This window comes from Kogia breviceps, chromosome 17 (assembly GCF_026419965.1).
Source record: "Kogia breviceps isolate mKogBre1 chromosome 17, mKogBre1 haplotype 1, whole genome shotgun sequence".
In the NCBI taxonomy this organism is placed as follows: Eukaryota; Metazoa; Chordata; class Mammalia; order Artiodactyla; family Physeteridae; genus Kogia; species Kogia breviceps.
Window position 1 is genome coordinate 69,989,250 of NC_081326.1, and position 18,644 is coordinate 70,007,893.

At 52.6% G+C, this 18,644-nt stretch overlaps 1 protein-coding gene across 2 annotated transcripts in view; it reads right to left on the reverse strand.

Moving 5' to 3' along the window:
- The window catches only part of NDRG1 (N-myc downstream regulated 1), a 54,742-nt gene that overhangs the window by 5,987 nt on the left and 30,111 nt on the right, over positions 1-18,644 (reverse strand). For both annotated transcript variants that reach the window (XM_059043064.2, XM_059043065.2), the window contains 11 exons: positions 18,430-18,535; positions 16,385-16,505; positions 13,706-13,768; positions 12,842-12,902; positions 11,648-11,734; positions 9,108-9,164; positions 6,200-6,303; positions 4,590-4,646; positions 3,709-3,760; positions 2,432-2,479; positions 1,278-1,313 (listed from right to left, as the gene is read on the reverse strand). In XM_059043064.2, the coding sequence (XP_058899047.1) occupies positions 1,278-1,313; positions 2,432-2,479; positions 3,709-3,760; positions 4,590-4,646; positions 6,200-6,303; positions 9,108-9,164; positions 11,648-11,734; positions 12,842-12,902; positions 13,706-13,768; positions 16,385-16,505; positions 18,430-18,535 (792 nt within the window). The remainder of the gene's footprint in view (positions 1-1,277; positions 1,314-2,431; positions 2,480-3,708; positions 3,761-4,589; positions 4,647-6,199; positions 6,304-9,107; positions 9,165-11,647; positions 11,735-12,841; positions 12,903-13,705; positions 13,769-16,384; positions 16,506-18,429; positions 18,536-18,644) is intronic.

Consider the following 18,644-nt stretch of genomic DNA (forward strand, 5'->3'; position numbering starts at 1 on the left):
ATATGTGGGCCCAAACTCGGCTCCCCTGGGTGACCAAGGGCAATCTCTGCCATCTGTTAGCCTCCATTTCCCCTTCTGTGACTGTGATAGAATGCGTGCTCTGCCTCCCTCTGAAGACTGTTGAAAGGATTGAATGGAGTGAAGGATGGGAACGCCCTCTGTAAAAACGCACCCATGTTGCAAGGGATTACACAGTTATTGGTCCTCACTGGGCCGCCCTCCTGGGAGCCTGGGCTAGCTCAGCTCCTGCCATGACATATAAAACGTGTTTTAACTATGGACAGAGTTCGATTTTTCTCATTTCAAGTAGAGAAAGGAATAAAGGAAGGAAAGGAGAGAAGAAGGAAGGAAGTATAGGTGGAAAGAAAATTGGCGTCCCTCCTCTGCAGCCAACTTAAGCTGCACTGTCTCAGTAGGAGCGTCAGGCAGGCTGGGTGGATAAACGGCTCCGTCACTAGTGTGCAGGTATTCATTCCTGTTTACATCTAAGCAGGGCTCTACTGGAAACCCATGTGTTCCCTCTAGAAACGGAGACATCCCATCCTTCTCTGGCTACTCCAGCTATCAAATGAGCAAAACACAACAGCAGAAAAAAAGTTGAAAATATTTTGTTCTTTGCCAGTGGGAGCAGAGAGAGACACCGGAAACGAGTTAAAAGAGCCACCCAAGGCCACTTGTGCCTGACCACTCTGCAAGGAAGGCTCCCAGGGAGCTCAGGGGGACTTGTCAGGACTGGGGGGAGGGGAGGGCACCTAGAGCTAGAAGAAGGCACACAACCGATTGAGAAATCGCTGGATTACCGAAGCTCTGAAGTCTCTTTCAGGACTGGAGGGAGAAAGAGGGGCAGGGCACAGTGTGTTGGAAAAGACAACCCCAAATGTACAAATATTTCATTGTAAGACAGAGTACAACACTGTAAAGATAGAAAATTATAAGAAGAGATAAAAAATTCATTCACTTGTTAGGTTGGGGGTGGTATTTATGGATGGAGACTTGGAGGGGACAGTTATTGTGCAGCAAACACACTAAAATGATTGATATGTTTATATGTGCATACACACATACACACATGTATACACACATATATGCATACACGTATACATGCACACGTGCACGCACACACGCGTGCATACACGTACACACACATGCACACATGTATACATACACGTACTCACATACACACAAGGGGGGCGGCCAGCAGGCAGTGAGGGAAAGGGGGTAACAGGTCACAGAGGCACATGCCCTCCACCTGGGCAGTGGAGACAGGTGTAACTCACCTGGGAGATCTGTGGGAGGCCGCCACAATCCGCCATCTGGGAGAAAGAAAGCTGGTTAGTGCCAAAGGTCTCAAGTGGAGGGGATGCCGGCTCTGTGGACCAGCTCCAAATGGGCATCCACTCTGCCCGCTGCCCTGCCCCAGGCCTGCCTTGCTGAGGGGGACCTGGACATGTTACAAGTGGGGAAACACCCACCTCACCTGGCACACCTGCTCTGGTTACTATCTGTCTCGGCATTAAACTCTGCCTTCTTGGCAACCATGACTTGCAGCTTACAACAGGCCAGGCGCTGTGCTAGGCCCTGTAGATGATTTCACTCTGCTCCCCAAAATCCCTGGAAGGGACGACTGTCCTATTTTAGAGGCAGAAACTGGGCCAGAGAGAACTTGAGGAACTTGCAAAGTTCTGGCCAGGGTCTGTCTGACCAGAAAGCATTCACTGCACAAGGCCCTGGACACACAATCTCTTTAAAGACCCCTCAGAAGGAAACTGCAAGATTCAAGTCTTCAGGCCTGATGGGGCTCCTGGTTGGCCACCCTTGGTAAATGCTATAATTTCCAGAGTTGCTAGTAAATCACCAAACCCAAAGCCATCACTGCTTAAAGCCACTCCAGGCATGTGTGAATATTCATCCAAAGCCCAGGGCTCTGGAGCACTTGGGTAGCGAGGTGAGGATGGGGAAATAGGACTGGAAGGTCTTGGTGAGACTGAGTGGGGTGCGGCCAGCCTATAGCCCAGAGTCTCAAGACTAAATCCCAAGGGCTAGCCTCAAGGTCAGCTAACTTGGGGCAGCCTTCAGCCCAACGGGAATGCAGCGACAGAACTCCAGGGGCCCATTCAGCAGGGCGGGGTGGTGCAGTGGGGAGAGTTTGTCTAGAATCAGGCCCCGCCCACACAATTCCTATCCATCCCTCCTCAGAGCACCGTGGCCGGCAGCCTGTAAACTCCTGCGGTGCCAGAAAGGGATCCCCTCATCTTTGCACCTTGGGTTACCAGCCAGCACCCAACAGATGTCTGTGAACAGACACATTAATTCACCGTTTCTGTGAGTTCTGACCACCAGCTTTGCCATAATCAGGCACAACTCAATTTTGCAGGAAACTTAGGGATTTCTGAGAAAGAACAAATGTAACCCTCCATCATTTTCCCTGTACCTTGAGAAGAGTGGTCTTCGTTGGGTCCAGTTTCGAGTTGCACTCCACCTAGACGAGAAGGAGGGAGAAGAAATTTGCAAATTGTCTACCTGGAGCCAAAGTCATACATTTTCCCCCCTCTCCCTGACACTCTGCCACCATCGTCAGAAGCTCCAGTATTCCTACTGTCATGGAAGAAAGAATGTGGGCTTTGGGATTCAACAGATGTGGCTTTAAATTCCAGCCCTACCATCACTAGCTGTGTGACCTTGGACAAGTTACTTAACTTCTTTGAGCCTCAGTTTCCTCATCAATAAAATGGGGATAATATCTTTTTCAAAGGGCTGTTGTGAAGATTAGCCAAAATGTAGGAGGTGCTCCAGAAACAGCTACTAAATGAATGGGCTTGTTTAACCAGCTGCTGCCAGTAATTCTTTAGATTCAACAACCCCAGTCCCGACAACCATTCTTCAAATGAAATCATATCCACCAAGATGGTTTTTTTCTTCAGTTTGTCAATGACCCTTTAAAAGTGCATCCAGAAGTGGGCAAAATACCCACCTGTAACCTGTGATGTTCAAAATGCCTATGGTAGAATGATCACCTCCCTTAATGTAAACAATATATCTCTATTGATGCATCTTATGATTATGTCCAGTGGACTAGATTGCAAGAAATTCATGGTTCATTTGGATACCCCAGGTCTTTACTAAAGGAACAGTTGCTGACCCTGCGCTAGCCTACTGCACAAGGCATGTCACTACTCTAGGACTCCGCCCACCAGCCCCCAAGTCTCCCGTATCCTCGGCTATGGGGGTGTTGGAAAGATGGGGTCCTGTTTTGCCCCCACCACATCACTGGTGGGAATTAAGGGAGGAAATGAGCCAGAAAACCTTTCCTAAGCCCCGCTCCCCAGATGCCTGTCTGCCCCACCAGATGATCAGGCTCCAACCAGGTCTGAAAGCTCCACCTGATTCCCAAACACGCAATCTCCTGGCCAGGAAGCCAAGAGGAAACACGCCCATGGAAACAAGCCAATGGGAGGCAGATCGGCAGGTGAGAGGGCCTGGGAGAGGAGACAGAGGCCCCACTGCCAAGCAACTAGGGTTGGCAGTCACCAGGGAAGGAGGCTGGTGGCTGGGCCCTCTGACCAAAGGCCAACATGGCATCTAGAAGATGTCACTGGCCCTGATGGGAGCAGAGGAGGGAAAGAGGTTGGGCAGGGAGACTTCATACCAAGGTAACCAGAACTGGACCGTTGAGTTAAGCACAGAAACCAGTGTTTGATTTCTACATACCACAGCGTCCACAGCAGGAGAACTGTCCCCAACCACCAACAAAGCAGGACACCTGGGGGCAGGGAGACAAGGGGGAGTTAACACAAGGTTCACTGACAGATTCTCATGCTCCCAGTCCTACCAGGCTGGGGCCAGAATTCTAAAAAAAAAAAAAATTTACTTTGTTTTCCCCAGTACCTTTGGCTCTTTTTACTACCTTCATTCTCTATCCTCTGCTTTATTCTTAGGGAAAAAAACGGGTTAGTAGTCATTTACACCTTAGTATGAATTTCAGCCAGAGAATTTCTATGCCCTGATGTTTTATTTTCAAGCACCCTCTCCGCAAGGAAGGATGAGTAGGACTTTGCCAGCAATCAAAAACAGAGATGAAAACGACATGCCTGACAAAGAAAATGGCATGTGCCAAGTTCAGGTGTCAATTAATATGGTTCACTTAAGGAACTATAAAAAGACATAATTGTTACTGTTGGAATCTAGGTGGCTGTACCCATGACTGTCTTTTCCTTCTAGCTTTATAGGGCACTTCAGGGTGGGTCCTATGTCTTATTCCTCTCCAGGCTCTGTGAAGCAAAGCCTCACACAGTATTGGGCACAGAGTAGGCGCTTCATAAATTCTGTCCGGTTGTGGTTCTTAGCATTCCTTGTTTGAGGTCCAAGGCTCCCCCCACAGCTCTCGGGGACACCCTACAAACCAAATTCCTGCACAAGGAGAAGACGATTGAGGCTGGGCCGTGCCCAATCCCTGGGCAGAATCCACGCAGTTCTCGCCCACTGGGCTGTCCTAGCACAAGGGGGGCAGTCCTGCCAAACTCAGAACTCAGGCGCTGCCGGCAACGGTGAGCACAGCTAAAGAGACGGTGCAGGAGAGAAGGGCAACTCACTGCAGGGTGACCGTGTGGGTTCCGGGCATCGGCCGCTCAATCTCCAGGTCCCGCCGGCTACAGACAAACAACAAACAAACATACCTTTACATCAGCAGACCCTCCCCTGGAGGAAGCCCCTCCCACCGAGCCAATCCCAGGAGCTCCTGCACTGGCCGCTCTGGCAAACATCCACCTACATCCCAAGCTGTGTGAGGTCCCACCCCAGCCTCTCTGGGTCCATAGACGTGGCTTCAGAGACAGCGGGACTCATGGACCCCACCTCATTGTCCCCCATGTGCTTTTTTCCCTTTATGTACAAGTCGCATCCTCCTCTACAGAGGGCCCCTGCGTTCCCGTCCCCCCTAGAGGGAGCCTCTACCTCCCAAATGGTGTCCAGCCTCTCCTCTTAGCCTCACCCTCCGTCTCGCCCCCAACTCTGAGTCCTCTACCTAGTAACCAAACCAACTCTTTAGAACTCAGACCTGATCCTTTCACCCCCTCATTTTAAACCCTCCCATGGCCTCCCACTGTACCCAGTGTGGCTCCATTACTCTCCCCTGCGGACAGGAGAGTACCTCTCCCTAACTGGCAGCTCCCACTATGAGACACCCTTTCCCAGCTCACAGCCCGGAGCCGGCCCGGCTGCATTCAAATCACACTCCTCTGCTTCCTAGCTGTGTGACCTTGGGCAGGATGCAGAACCTCTCTGTGCCTTCGCTTCCTCAGCAGGAAATGATGGTGAGAGCACCCTCATCATCGGGTTTTTCAGAGGCACCAGTTCGTCCCTGCAGCATGTGGGGCTGTGAGGGGCTGTTGCCCGTCTCCTCTGGGTGCCCACTGCCCAGCCGAAAGCCTGCCCCCTTCAGTCCTCACTCAGCGCTTGCTGGATAAATGAGCACTCAGCCTCCGTGTCCTTGGTTACACGCTGGGGCCATTACCAGTCCCCCCTGCACTGAGAGGCTGGGTGGAGGGTAAGAGGAAAGGGACACGAATGCCCTTCATGAAGTCAAGTCATCAACATGTGAGAGACACAGAGCCCAGGAGGCTTATTCCTGCCCCCTCTGTGGGAGCCGCAGGCTGAGTTCCCTGGAGATTCCAGAACCCCTGGCTGCTCCCAGTGGCCCCGAGCTGTCCTCTCCCCTAGCTGAGCCCCAGACCAGCACTCAGGTATCCTTAAGAGGGCTGCGCCCTCGCCAAAGGCCATGCTCATGTGTCCTTATCCTTGGAGTGACTCCTTCGCCTCCCGGCAGCCTCCCTGGATTCTTCCCGCCCTCCCCCAGTGCTTTGCTGCCCTCCCTCTCAGCTCTCCCCACATCCGGACCTTCCTTAGGGTCAGCCTTGGCACAGGCGTGGACGCAAACCCTGTGTGATGTGGCCATTCCCACTCGTGCGTGCGCCCCTGGTGGTCTGGAGTAGAAGTTCAGCTCCTTGCAAAGCACTCAAAACTCCAGGAGGCACCCGACTTCCCAGGGGCCCTTACTGGGCACCCTTGTTCTGTTCATCTATTTGCTCAGGGGCTGCATCTCATATTAACTTTGTAATCCCTCCTCCCTTGCCCCGTGTTCGTTCCGGACCTACAAGAGGAGCCTGACAAGCGGCCATCGCGTGGCCCAGCGGCGTCCCGGTACCTGTTGTAGACGTTGATGAACAGGTGCAGGTTGCCGGGGTTCATGTCGTTCACGATGTGCTGGCGGCAGGTGTGGACCACCTCCACGTTATTCTGCATCTCCTCCTGCATTGACAGAGGGGACAATGTCGTTCGTGGGAACCGCGGCGGCGGGCCGGTCACCACCCTCACCATTCTTCAGGTTATTCAGCTACGTAGTGAAGGCAGTGATGCCTATTCCACGAGCCTGCTGTGGAGCCTGAGGGAACCTTCAGGAAAGCGGAAGCCGCAGCCGGATGCAGACTGATGTCGAACATCAGCTGGGAGTAGAGGGAACGCAAAGCTGGAGGGACAAAAAGCACGCCCTTCTGGGCTCAGACTTCAGGGGCTTTGATCTGAAGCCAGTCCTCTCGGCTCCGGCACTGCGCCTTAACCGGGCGAGGGCTCTGCCTCTCTGAGTCTCAGCTCCCCTTTGAAAAAAAGAGTGGGCGTGACATTACCCACTTGATCCAATTGTAGGATTTATCAGAGGTTGGCCACTCTGGAAAGCCCACTGTCAGCAGTAAACATCGAGGCGACTGCTAGCAATTACTATTATTTTCTTTTTAACGGGGAGAGGTGAAAAGAAGTTTTTCACGTTTGCAAAACAAAACCAACTCATGCAACAGGAAGTGGCCGAAATGACGGGCGATCTTGATTTCCAGGAGGGCCAACCAGACCCTTGCAGAAGGCTGGCCTCAGCCTTCCCTCTCCCTGGTTCCTTTTTGAATGTGATTTGGGACAAACAAACAAGTTAGGAGCTTGCTCTGTTTCTCATTTGTGCAACAGCGGATGCTACAGGTTTCACGAAAGGGCCTGATGTGATTGACAACAACCAGATCAGGAGCGAGAGGGAGAAAAGGGGGCCCAGTGTCTCCCTGAGCTGCGTCAAGACCGTCCACAGTCATTGAAGCAACAGAGAGACCAGCTTTTCCCCCCCAAAACAGCAGGAAAAAAAATAGTCCGAGGAACTGTGCTGGGGTTACAGATTGGAACACAGCTGCAGCAACTCGGGGGTACCAAAAGATACCCCAGGTAATTTGGGGTACAGTCAGGCAAAGTTCTTACTCTATACGTGACATCCCTCTTCCAAGAAAATACAGATGCTGGCTCTGATCTTTCCCATACTGCTGTCAGATTCGGATTATACACTCGGGGTGGAGAAAATGTATTGCAAACCGTGAAAGGAAGCGTGAAAAAGGAAAGAGGACTCTAGTGGGCTACAAGGTGGCCCCAAGGACATGTTTCACATCAAATTCCTGGACTCTGAGAATGTTATTTGGAAAAAAGTTCTTTGCAGACGTAATTTAAGGATCCAGAGATGAGGTCATCCTACATTATGCCGGTAGGCTCTAAATGCAGTGACAAGTGTCCTTGTAAGAGAAAAGGCAGAGGGAGATTTGAAACAGACACAGAGAAAGCCATGCAAGGACGGAGGCAGAGACTGGAGTGAGAAACCACAAGCCGAGGTAAGGCTGAGGCTACCAGAAGCCGGAAGAAGCAAGGAAGGATCCCCCCCCCCCTCGTACCACTGGAGGAGTGGGGCCCGGCCAAAGCTCGGTTTCAGACTTCTGGCCCCCAGAACTGAGAGAGGGCGTATTTCGGTTGCTTTAAGCCACCCAGTTTGTGGTACTTTGTTAGAGCAGCCACAGGAAACTAATACAAGGACCAAACACAGTGCACGCTTCAGCAGCCCCGCAAAACCTCTGCTTCCCTGGGTGTCATACGGTCACACGCCAGACGGTGACACCCTTCAGCTAAGGAGCAAACAGTGGTGTGTAGGCCACACACGGTGAACAGAGCAAGTGACCTCAAGCTGGGCAACTTGAGGGCCACATCAGACCCCTGCATCAGAGCAGTACGTCCTCCAGCCCAGCAGGAGGTGCAAAGCCAGAGTCAGGGGCCACGCTGGCCGGGGGACAGGGTAGAACCACACACCACCTGCATGCTGCCAGGGGCCTGGCTTAGTCCATGCTCAGTGGGGGTAAGTGCACCACAACCCGTCTGAGAGCCAGGCACCAGCAGAGGCACGGACGGTTACCGGAACCCACACTGGAGAGAGGCTCATAGGTTCCAGTCCCAGGCCCTCTCGCTGGCTGTGAGACCTCACACAGCTCACTCAACCTTCTCTGGTCTCAGCTTCCTCATGCACAGCTGGGGAAAAAAAGAGATCCAAAACTAGGAATAAAGGGTCCTTCTCATACGGGTCATAGAGTCCTTCGGACCAAGGCTGACACACAGCAAATTCCATGGATGTGTTTTCTGTAGGCTTTGTTACAGCCCAGAACTGGAAAGAACCCGAATGTCCATCAACAGGTGGATGGAGAAGCAACCTCTGGTACACCCGTACCACAGAACACCACCCAGCACTAAAAAGGGACGAACTCTTGATTCACCCAATGACATGGATGGATCGCAGAATAATTTAACGGCGAGTGAAAGAAGCCAGATTTAAAAAGAAAAGAGCACATACTGATGCTGTTTACATAAAACTCTAGGAAACGCACATGAATCTAGAGTGACCCAAAGTGGATCAGAGGTTCCCGGAGGAGGAGGGAGACAAGGGTTACCAAGCATTGCAGAGGAAGTGCTGGGGGTCAGGGTACTTTGTTTGTCATCCGTGATGGCTTCAGTGATGGTTTTTAGAATGTCACAATTGGTCACATTTCAATATGTGCAGTGTATTGTACTTCAACAGAGCTGTTAGAAAAAGACTTCTGTTAAAGGGAGAGCAAGAGAGAAGGAATGGCGTGGCGCCTGTGAATGAGTAACGATGGGCTATTTCGGGAGGGTCGGACGGAGCGGCCCCTTGCCGTGCCGGGGCCGTCTCTGCGCTCTACATGCCTGGCAGCCCACGGCTGAACCTCGCAACGCCAGGCCACGCTGCTCACCTTCCCGAAGAGGTGAGACACCACCATGTCCGGAAGGGCCTGGGTCCATCCGGAGATCTGGGAGGACAGAAACAAGGATCAGAAAGCCAGCCTTCACAGTATCTGGCCGAGGTCGGGCCGGCCCCAGTGCCCTGGGGGCGGGGCGGCAGGGGGGGCTTCCGGCACTCAGGTCTGAGGATGCCCCCTTGATGGGAAGGCGGTTACCTGTCTCCGGTTACTTACTGAACCTGGGGCCCCGGAGGGCAGGGTCACCAACTCCTTACTCTCAGAGTAAGATGCGGAGACAGGAGATGCGGAGAAAGTGCGTCTCAACAAAGACCCCACATACTCCCAGCTTGTGTCAGGCCTCAGCTCACCAAGTCCTCGGTAAAGGGGGCCTGTCCGTGACTTCTAAACACACACTGAGCTCCCAGTCTACACGCCAGGATCTGCTGACCTCAGACTCTCCTTTCTGTATCATCCTCTAGATTTTCCCTCTTAAGCCAGTTTCCTCTCTCTGAGTCTACTGACCTTCTCTTCTCTACCTGCTCCCACCGACAATGCTAGGTATACAGCAGGAGCTCCATAAATGCTAGGTATACAGCAGGAGCTCCATAAATGCTAGGCGTGCAGCAGGAGCTCCATAAATACTAGGCACACAGTGAGAGCTCTGTAAATGCTAGGCATACAGCAGGAGCTCCATAAATGTGTGTTGACCAACTTCAGCGTCAGGCAGGAACCCATAGGGGAGAGAAGCTCTAGACCTGGGGGACCTAGGCTGACGCATCTGCCACCTCCTAGCTGGGTGGCCCTGGGAGGGTAGCAGAGCCACTGGACCTCAGACCTCTCATCAGTAACCAGGATGCCAGGAGCTTCAGAGTCACAAGGCCAAGGTGAGGGTTACACATGGCAACTACACACGTCACAGCATCAGACCCCAGTGCCTGACACACACTAGACCCCCAAGAGAGGTCTTCCTCCTCCAGGGCTGGGGCTGGAAAAGAAGGATAGGGTGCAAATACTAAAACCCCCCAAACAGCCCTCGGGCTCCACTTTAGCCACTGGTCAACGTCCCAGCCCCCACGTCTGGCACAGAACAGCTGCCAAGAAGCCAAACTGGCCGGCTGCAGTGCTATTCCCTTTGCTGGAAAACAAAACAAAAAACATGCAGTGTGTTCTGCTCCTGAATATCACGCCGGTGGGAGGAAAGCGCTCCCTCATCCTGGCGGAATGTTCCAGGAAGAGATGAAATATCACAGTGGCCAGGATGGGGTGGGAAGTAGGGGGAGGGGGGACCCCTTCAAACCCCCTGTGCCCAACAGCCATCCCAAACTTGGCAAAAACACACTTTCAAAATGAGAAGCCAGGATCACCCCGGCTTGAAAGTCTTTGTCCTGTTAGAGTTGGAATGGTTTCCCCCTCTCCTTGGCAAATACTGGGGCCTTTATGAAAAAAAACAATCATCTTTTTAAAAGATAAACAGGGAACCCAGCCAGAGCACAGCTTCCTGAGACAGCTCGGGTCCTTTCTCCAGCCAGGGATGTGTCCTGCTAGCTCTGCATTCCCAGACCTGCGGTGCTTGGGTCTCGGCGGGCCTTTGACACCTGCTGATGGAGAGACGGGGCCGGCGGTGAGCCCAGCTCAGAGGTGATTCCAAAGACCACAGGGTCCAAGGGATCTTGTTCGGCCCCAGTTCTCCCACTGCCTGGCTCTGTGCGGCCCTAGACAGCTTCCTAACCCCTGCGACCCTCAGTTTCCTCCTCTGTAAAATGGTTAAAACAATCCCCACTCCTGGAGTGACTGAGGATTGAATGAGGTCATGCAGGTATAGCCACAGAGAGTAGAAAGAGAACTTGATAAACATTCAACACTTGTTAGCTAATTATTATTATCGTAAAGTTAAGTGCCATAGAATCAGTACCAGATACATTATTTATTTTTCATTAATAATATGTAGGTGACTGGGGTGACAGGCATTTGTCTTGTTCACCTTTTTATTCTCAGCATCTTGATCTAAGCCCAACATATGCTAAGTCCCCAGCGAACACTTCTTCTTTCTTTTTTTTTTTTTTTTTTTTGTGGTACGCGGGCCTCTCACTGCTGTGGCCTCTCCCGCTACGGAGCACAGGCTCCGGACGCGCAGGCTCGGCGGCCACGGCTCACGGGCCCAGCCGCTCCGCGGCACGTGGGATCCTCCCGGACCGGGGCACGAACCCATGTCCCCTGCATTGGCAGGCGGACTCTCAACCACTGCGCCACCAGGGAAGCCCCAGCGAACACTTCTTAACCCAGGCTGTCCTTATCAAAGCTGGCTCGGGACCCATGTCCCACTGGTATCGCTGGCTTGGACAGCAGCGTCCTATTGAAATCTGAATGACACATGGCTGAGGTCATGTTCACTATTCAAAGCCAAGTGGAGGAAAGCTGCCTTCTTTGCTGGGGGTGGTGAAGGAGTGGGGCTAGGAGAGGTCTCTCGCATTTTGTGCTCCAGGCAGAGTCAGGCACACCTGCCCCTCTGCAGACTGGGACACCCCCTGCCCGACCCGGGCCCCCAGCCTCACCTTGGAGGCGGCCCAGTCCATCCAGCCTTCCGCACAAGGGTTCACGTTGATGAGGACGAGGCCCTCCACCATCTCGGGGTTGTTCAGCTGCAGTTGGAGACACGAAGTGAGAGGGACAACCTAGCCATCTGAGAGACCGTGAACTTCAAAGTCAAACCAAAGACTGAGAGAAGTACCAGAAGAGGACCCGCGTGGACCCTCAGAGCAGGCTGCTGCTCCTGACACTGCCTCCCTTCCAAAACGGAGGTTCCAGCTTAGTAGACACTAAATGGGGCTCCTGAGAGAAGGGAAAGAGGACACCATAGAAGTAGGAGCACATGCGCTCGGCAGACCTACGTGGGACAAGTCGCTTCCCGCTGCTGCCCCCTCAGCTTCCCTAGCTGTGAAATGGGTACATCATACCATGGACCTCATAACTCAGACAAGCTAATCAGCTCTTCAGTTATCCGTAAGAGTTCTATTACTTCTCAGAGATATGGAGATAGAGACCTAAGATACAGTTGAGACCTTAATTTTCTCTGCTCAGAGCTTAGACAGCCAGACCATTTTGTATTCGTGCCAGCATATGCCTAACCTCTAGCAAAGTCCAGCAAATAATAGGCCACCAGATTACACATGGTTGAATAAAATGAGCATCACTGCATTTTGAAACAGTTGCTTGGTAAGGATACAAAGGACCCAGTGGCACCTGACCTGGACCCCTAGTAATCTAAGTGACATCTGTCATGCTAACACATATATCTCCGATTAGTTTAGAAGTAGTCAGGGTCCAAGAGTTCCCTGACTACAAAAACTGTGCAGCTATCATAAAGAAGCAGCATAGCAGTACTCAGTGACATGGGGACCCGGCCACAGTCATTGAGAAGCGAGCGAAGACGATGATAAGAGAACATGTCCCGTGCGGCATTTCAGTGAAGGGAAAGAGCTGCTGGTGCGTACACGAGTGCACACCCACACACCCCATGTGCGTACATAACTCTGGACCACGCACTCCAAAGTGCACTGTGGCTCTCCTGTGGGAAATGGAATTACGGCTCATTTCTTTCTCCCTTTGGGGAGATTTTTTGGTGCTTTTCTAATTTTCTTCGTTAATCTTGAATTAATTTTCTTTAAAACATATATATGGTGCAGAGAGAGAGAGAGAGAGAGAGAGAGAGGTTTTTGTTTTGTTTTTTTTTTAATGAAAGAACTCACAGCAAATCGAGTGAGGATGTAGGCGCCTGCTCCGGTTCCCATGCCAATGATGCTTTTCAGTCTGGAAGGAGAAATAAAAATTCATGTCCCAGAAGGAGTGAGCGACAGGAAGCTCCCTTTGAAAACCTTCCCCGCCCCCTTGCCCTGAGGAACCTCATCTCCCCAAGGGTGTGTCATGGGCGTCACCGAGGGTGGCTGGCAGGCTAGACAAAGTGGGACCACCCTGCTATACGTGCCCTGCAGGACCTGCAATGCATCATGCTCTATGTCTGGACAGAAGACCTTGACCTTGGAAAGACTCATGCCTTTCCCTCACTCCTCTCCTGGCCACGGCCAGGCTCTGACAGCCCTGCTGTCATTTACGGGAAGGCCTGTTTACCAAACTGCTTCTTCCTGCTCTTCAGCTTTATTTTGGCTTCTAAAACTTGAAATGAAGATGAATTGGGCAAGAACTTGGAGGTGTTATCCTCGTACAAAAGGCTCCACTACGAAGTTTCCTTGAGCCCTGAAGAAATAAAGGCCTGGAGGGAGACGTTGAGGGTTCAGGCAACCCTATTCCAGAACGTTCCACGGGAAAGAGAAAGCAATAAAAGAAGAGAGGCGAGGAAAGGATGGGTGGAGTGGCTGTCATTGGGTGATGGATTTTGACTCAAGGAGAAAAGCCCGACTTGTAAGAGGCAAATGGGAGTAAAGAGACTGTATGAAAAACAGTGTCTGCAGAGTACAACAAGCTGATTTCTTCCCTGATCTTTAAGTATGAACCTAGATTTCAGTGCTGGGGCCAGACTGAGACCCCAGGAGAGGCAGAAGCCAGAGATCACCCTTCTCTGAAAGCTGGTGGGGCAGTGGATCCCTCACTCTTACCCAAACTGGTGAAGGACTCCGGGCAGCATTTCCGCCAGCTGGTCCATGGAGGGGTACATGTACCTTGGGAGAGGCCATGCAGAGGCAGTTAACAAGAGCTGGGACCCCGGCGGAAATGAACAGTGCAAACGAAAACACACTTGATAGGCAGGGGCCGTGCAACAAACTGCCCTGTGCGCCCAGACTCCCCAGTCTAGCCCCTCCCGTGGCCCCCATTCCGAGCACCCCACCGTGTACACAGCCTGCTCCTCTGAGCAAGGATGCTCTCCATCCCAACGCCCCCACCTTTTATTTTGTAAAGCGACCCTTTACAAACCGCTTCCTATGTTCCAGGCCCCACAACAAGCATCTGATGAGCATTGTAAGCTCACTTGATCTTTACAACTCGTCTATGAGGTTGCTAGGACTTCCCTCATATAAAGATTGTAAGTATCATCAAGGCTAAGAGATAAGTGACTTGGCGTCACAGCAAGCAGGGATTTGGAGCTCTCAGGATTTCAAGGCCCATGGACTCACTCACCTTCCCAAAGTAGGTCTCCTGGCAGCCCTCCCGCGAAGCCCTCCTGACCTTGGGGAAGCCCCTCCCTCTCATCTCCTCTCCCCAAGAGATGCTTGAGAAGAAGCCTGGGAGACAAGGCAGAGAAGCCAAGCCACCCTCATTGGCCGGACACAGTGGCTTCAGGAAATGGATACCCAGGGTGACTTTAAGGCACAGGGATGCCTCGACTCACACATCTGCCGGGACCACTCCTCCTGTTAACAGAGGGCTGGGGGAGCTCCTCTCTGTTCAAAACTGGCCCACGACAGCAGGTACCGAGGAGGGTGACAGTGGTGAGGGCTCCCACTGGGTGATCAGGGAGCCTGCAGGCCGCCTGGGTCCGGACACTAGGGCGAGGGCTTCCCCTTTGCAGGAAACAACAGTTTCCCATCATCAACTCCTCAGCAGGGCCTGGAAAGGGTCTCTTGTTCCCACCGTGCCCAACTTTCCAATGGGGTCACCACAGGCCAACCTCTGGCAGCACACGAAGCCACCTCCCAGGCCAGCCACCTCCCAGGCTGGCCCCTTCTTCCCGGCCAGCAGGTTCTCCTTCCAGATTGTCTACCATTTCTCGACTGGCTCTCCTCTGGGCCTTTGCACATGCCGTACCTTCTGCCTCCCCAGAAGCAAGTGTATGTTCACCTCCCTTGAACTTCCAGAAAGAAGCCCTAGAGCCTTTGCCCGGCCAGGTGCCTACAACCCTAGCCAGAGTTCCTGCACACTTTCTCTCCCATCTTCCTGGAAGGAGCTCAAAGGCGTGTCCTTTTCACCAAGGCCTCTCTGTCATCATGGAGTCTGACCCGTGTTATGGAAAGTGAGTCCACAGGGCACGTTGCGCGAGGAGCCAGCCCCTCCGGATGTCCCGTGACCCTGGAGGCAGGTCCCTGGGGGAGCCGTCAAGATGCCTCACAATTGTGACCCACTCGGTCTAGGTGCTGGGGGGCGGGGGGTTGACACCCACTAGAAGCCACTCCACAATGCCCACTTCGGGGCTCAGGAATCAGCAGGCAGGAAGGAGTCCCTTAAACAGAGGAGTTGTTGGGCCTTTCTCATGCCAGACTCCCGGCGAGGCAAAGGGAACCCACGTGAGCAGAGCAGACACGGTCCCGTGCCGGAGCCGGGGCGGGGGGGGGCAAGTCGGCAGAAACAAATACTCGTAACTCATGACAGGGGCGACTCCCGGGCAGGGGAAGGTGCCAAGAGCGGGAGGCTGAAACAGCGAGATCTGTTCTGACCAAGTGGAGGGCTTCCTGGAAGAAGTGCCATTGAAGGGGATGTGGGTTGGGGGGAGCTTGAGGACTGGAGAGTGCAGGGAACATTCTAGGCAGGGGGCCCAGCACGTGTAAAAGGGAAAGAGCCAGGAAGACCCCGGTTGGCGGGGCTACACATCAATGAAGCCGTTGTCTTTCTGAAATGGCCACGGCTCGGTTTGGAGCCAGCAGCCCCCAAACGGTGAGCGCTGGGGAGACACCTAACTCCACGGCTTCTTTCCTCACTGCTCTTGGGGGGTGGGTACACAGCCAGCAGGCAACAGGATTCTACTCACGAGGCCCCACGTGTGGAAAGCTGACTCCAGAGCCGGGAGTGACCCGGCCAGGGGCCCCTATCCCTGCTCTGCCGTCTCAGACTCAGGATGAGGGGGGTGCACCCTGGAGGGCCTAGGAGACCCCTGACCACGCCGGACCCCACTCAGACGGTGGGTCCCACCAGCCACACACTGGAATCGTCTGGTAACTTAGGGGAACAAATACCTTGCACCTTGGCCTCCGGGTCAGCTGAATGAAAATTCCTGAGAGCCTGGCCCAGGTTTCAGAATATTTTTAAAAATCTCCCCATGGGGAGCTGAGAGTCACTGGGTTACCCCAAGTCTTTCAAACAATTTGTCCAAGCAAAGATGGATATACTGACAGATGCTTCATCTGCTGCTGTATTAAGAAGCTTTTTAACTCTTTTAACGTATGTCTGGGCATCCCCTCCCTTCCTTACAAATGGTGAACGACAGTAAAATGGAGGTTATATATATTTTATCACAATGAAAAGAGAAACCTTAAAAGCCTGACCAATGCCCCCTCCCACCACCTGTTCCCACCCTGCATGGCTTTCCTTTCCCTGCCCTGGGGCCCGAGGCTCCCTCCTCTCACCCCGTGGGGAAGGATGCAGCACTGTCCTGCTGGCCGGGGGCGTCCACGTGGCAGACAGCAAAGTGCTGGGTGATCTCCTGCATGTCCTCGGAGTTGAAGAGGGGGTTATAGCAGGTTTTGTCTGGAGAACAGGCACGGGAGAGAGAAGAGGAAGAAGTTAGGCGAGAATAAAGTCTGTATTCATTCTGTTTGTTTCGTGCCTACACAGCAGGGGGAAGGAACTTTCAAGAAAGAATGGCTACATTTTCTTTCCCACTTTCCTCTGGTGATAAAAGGCAAGAATAAGTCATGGGGCACGGGAGTGGGTGTGGAAGTGGAGACGGTCAGTAAACTCTCCTGCCTGTGCTGGTGGATGACATAAACCTCCAGGCAGCGCTGGGAGGCGATCCCATTCCAGTTCCTGCTTCCTCGGCCAACAGTCTTGGCCATGATGGTCCTCGTATGAGGTGGGGTTGCCCCACGGACACACACTCTCTCTCTAGGTCTTCTAAACCCTCACCTCAGGGATACTGGCCAGGGCACACAGGATTTTCAAACAAGGAGGACCACTCTTACGTGGGCTTGGATGAGCCTCCTAATTGCTGAGGCAAAGATGGCCAGCTGGTCACCAAAACACTTCCCGTTTCTTCCAGGACACACTTCTGGACTACATTTCCCAGCCTCCCTTGCAATCAGAGGCAGTCGTGTGATCAGATTCTAGCCAATAGCATGTGAGGCTCCCCATTTCCTCATAACACCTGCCACCCAATCCTCTAGGTTTCTCTCCTCTTTCTTTCATGACTGCCAGGTGTGGAGGAGCCAACAGAAGCCTCAGAGGCTCCAGGGGATGGTGGAGTCACAACTAGAAAGAGCCTGGGTCCCTGAATCACCACATGGAAGGTGTCCCACAGAATGTCCACTGAGTTGTTACATGAGTGCGAACTAAACATATATCATGTTAAGCCCACAGAGGCCTTGGGTCTTTTGTTACGGCACTTACTGTACTCGAACAACGGAGGAGTAACCCCACCAAATGCAATTCCATGTCCTCATCAGAGCCAGTGGAATAAGGTGGCATATATCAAAGTACCTAGCATCGGATCTGGTACATAATGGTTACAAGGGAGCATATGGGGGGAAAAGAGAGATAAAAGAGAAGTGAGAGTGAAGGAGAAAAATGGTTTTCAGTGACTGACATCATTCACAGCCTCGAGGTATTAATAAGCTGTTGGAAAAACATTGTCATTCAGTCCATCTGTTAATCTAAAATCAAGCAAGCATCCAGCTTGCAATACGCACTGGACCAGGAAGGGCCATAAGCGCCTTCTGAATCATCACAGAAGCATTTCTGTTCTGTGTAATTGTAATACTAAGTAGATCTTATTCCAGTCCCATCTGTGAAAAAGCCACATTTGGGAACACTTCCTGGTAATCTTAAGAATTCGCAATCTAAACATCCATAGCAGCAGTATTCAGAACAATCGAGAGGTGGGAAATCCAAATGCCCATTAAACGAGGATAGACAAATAAAATGCAGTGTATCCGTACAATGGAATATCATTCAGCAAAAGAGAATAAAGTACTGATATATGGCACAATGCGGACGTACCTTGAGAACATTACGAAAGAAGCCAGTCACGAAAGACCACACGTTGTGTGATTCCATTGATCAAAAAATGTCCCGAATGGGCAGATCTCAGAGACAGAAAGTAGACTAGTGGTGGCCCGGGGCCGGGGGGTATGGGAGATTGGGGGGCGATAGATAAGAGGACAGAACTTCTTTTCTGAATAATAAAAACGTTCCAAAACGGGTTGTGCGGAAGGTTGCACTATCCTGTGAAAACACTAAAAACCACCGTAGGCCTCCCTTAAAGGCAGCCTCTGTCACACAGACGGATGGTGGAGGACTCCTCAGTCCCCAGCATCTCCCGGCCCCCAGGCAGTGCATTCTGGGCTCATCCAGTCTGTGGCACGAGTTCTCCCCAGAACAGCTCCAGGAAGTCCCGGTAAAAGAGGATGAGGCAGACTCCCTGCCAGCCCAGGACACGCGGCTCCTCGGAACTTACGGTTCATGCCAATGTCGTGGTAGGTGAGGATGACGGGTCGGTTCCCCTTGGGGGTCCCACACAGTGTGACGTGAATGGAGCCATGCAAAGTCTCGATGTCCTGCTCCTGGGGAGAGACAGACAGACGGGCCTGTCATGTGGGACCCGCAGTCACGGTGTGGCTGGAACGACAGCCTGCAGACACCCAGCACGCGTCTCACCGCGGCTGGAGGAAA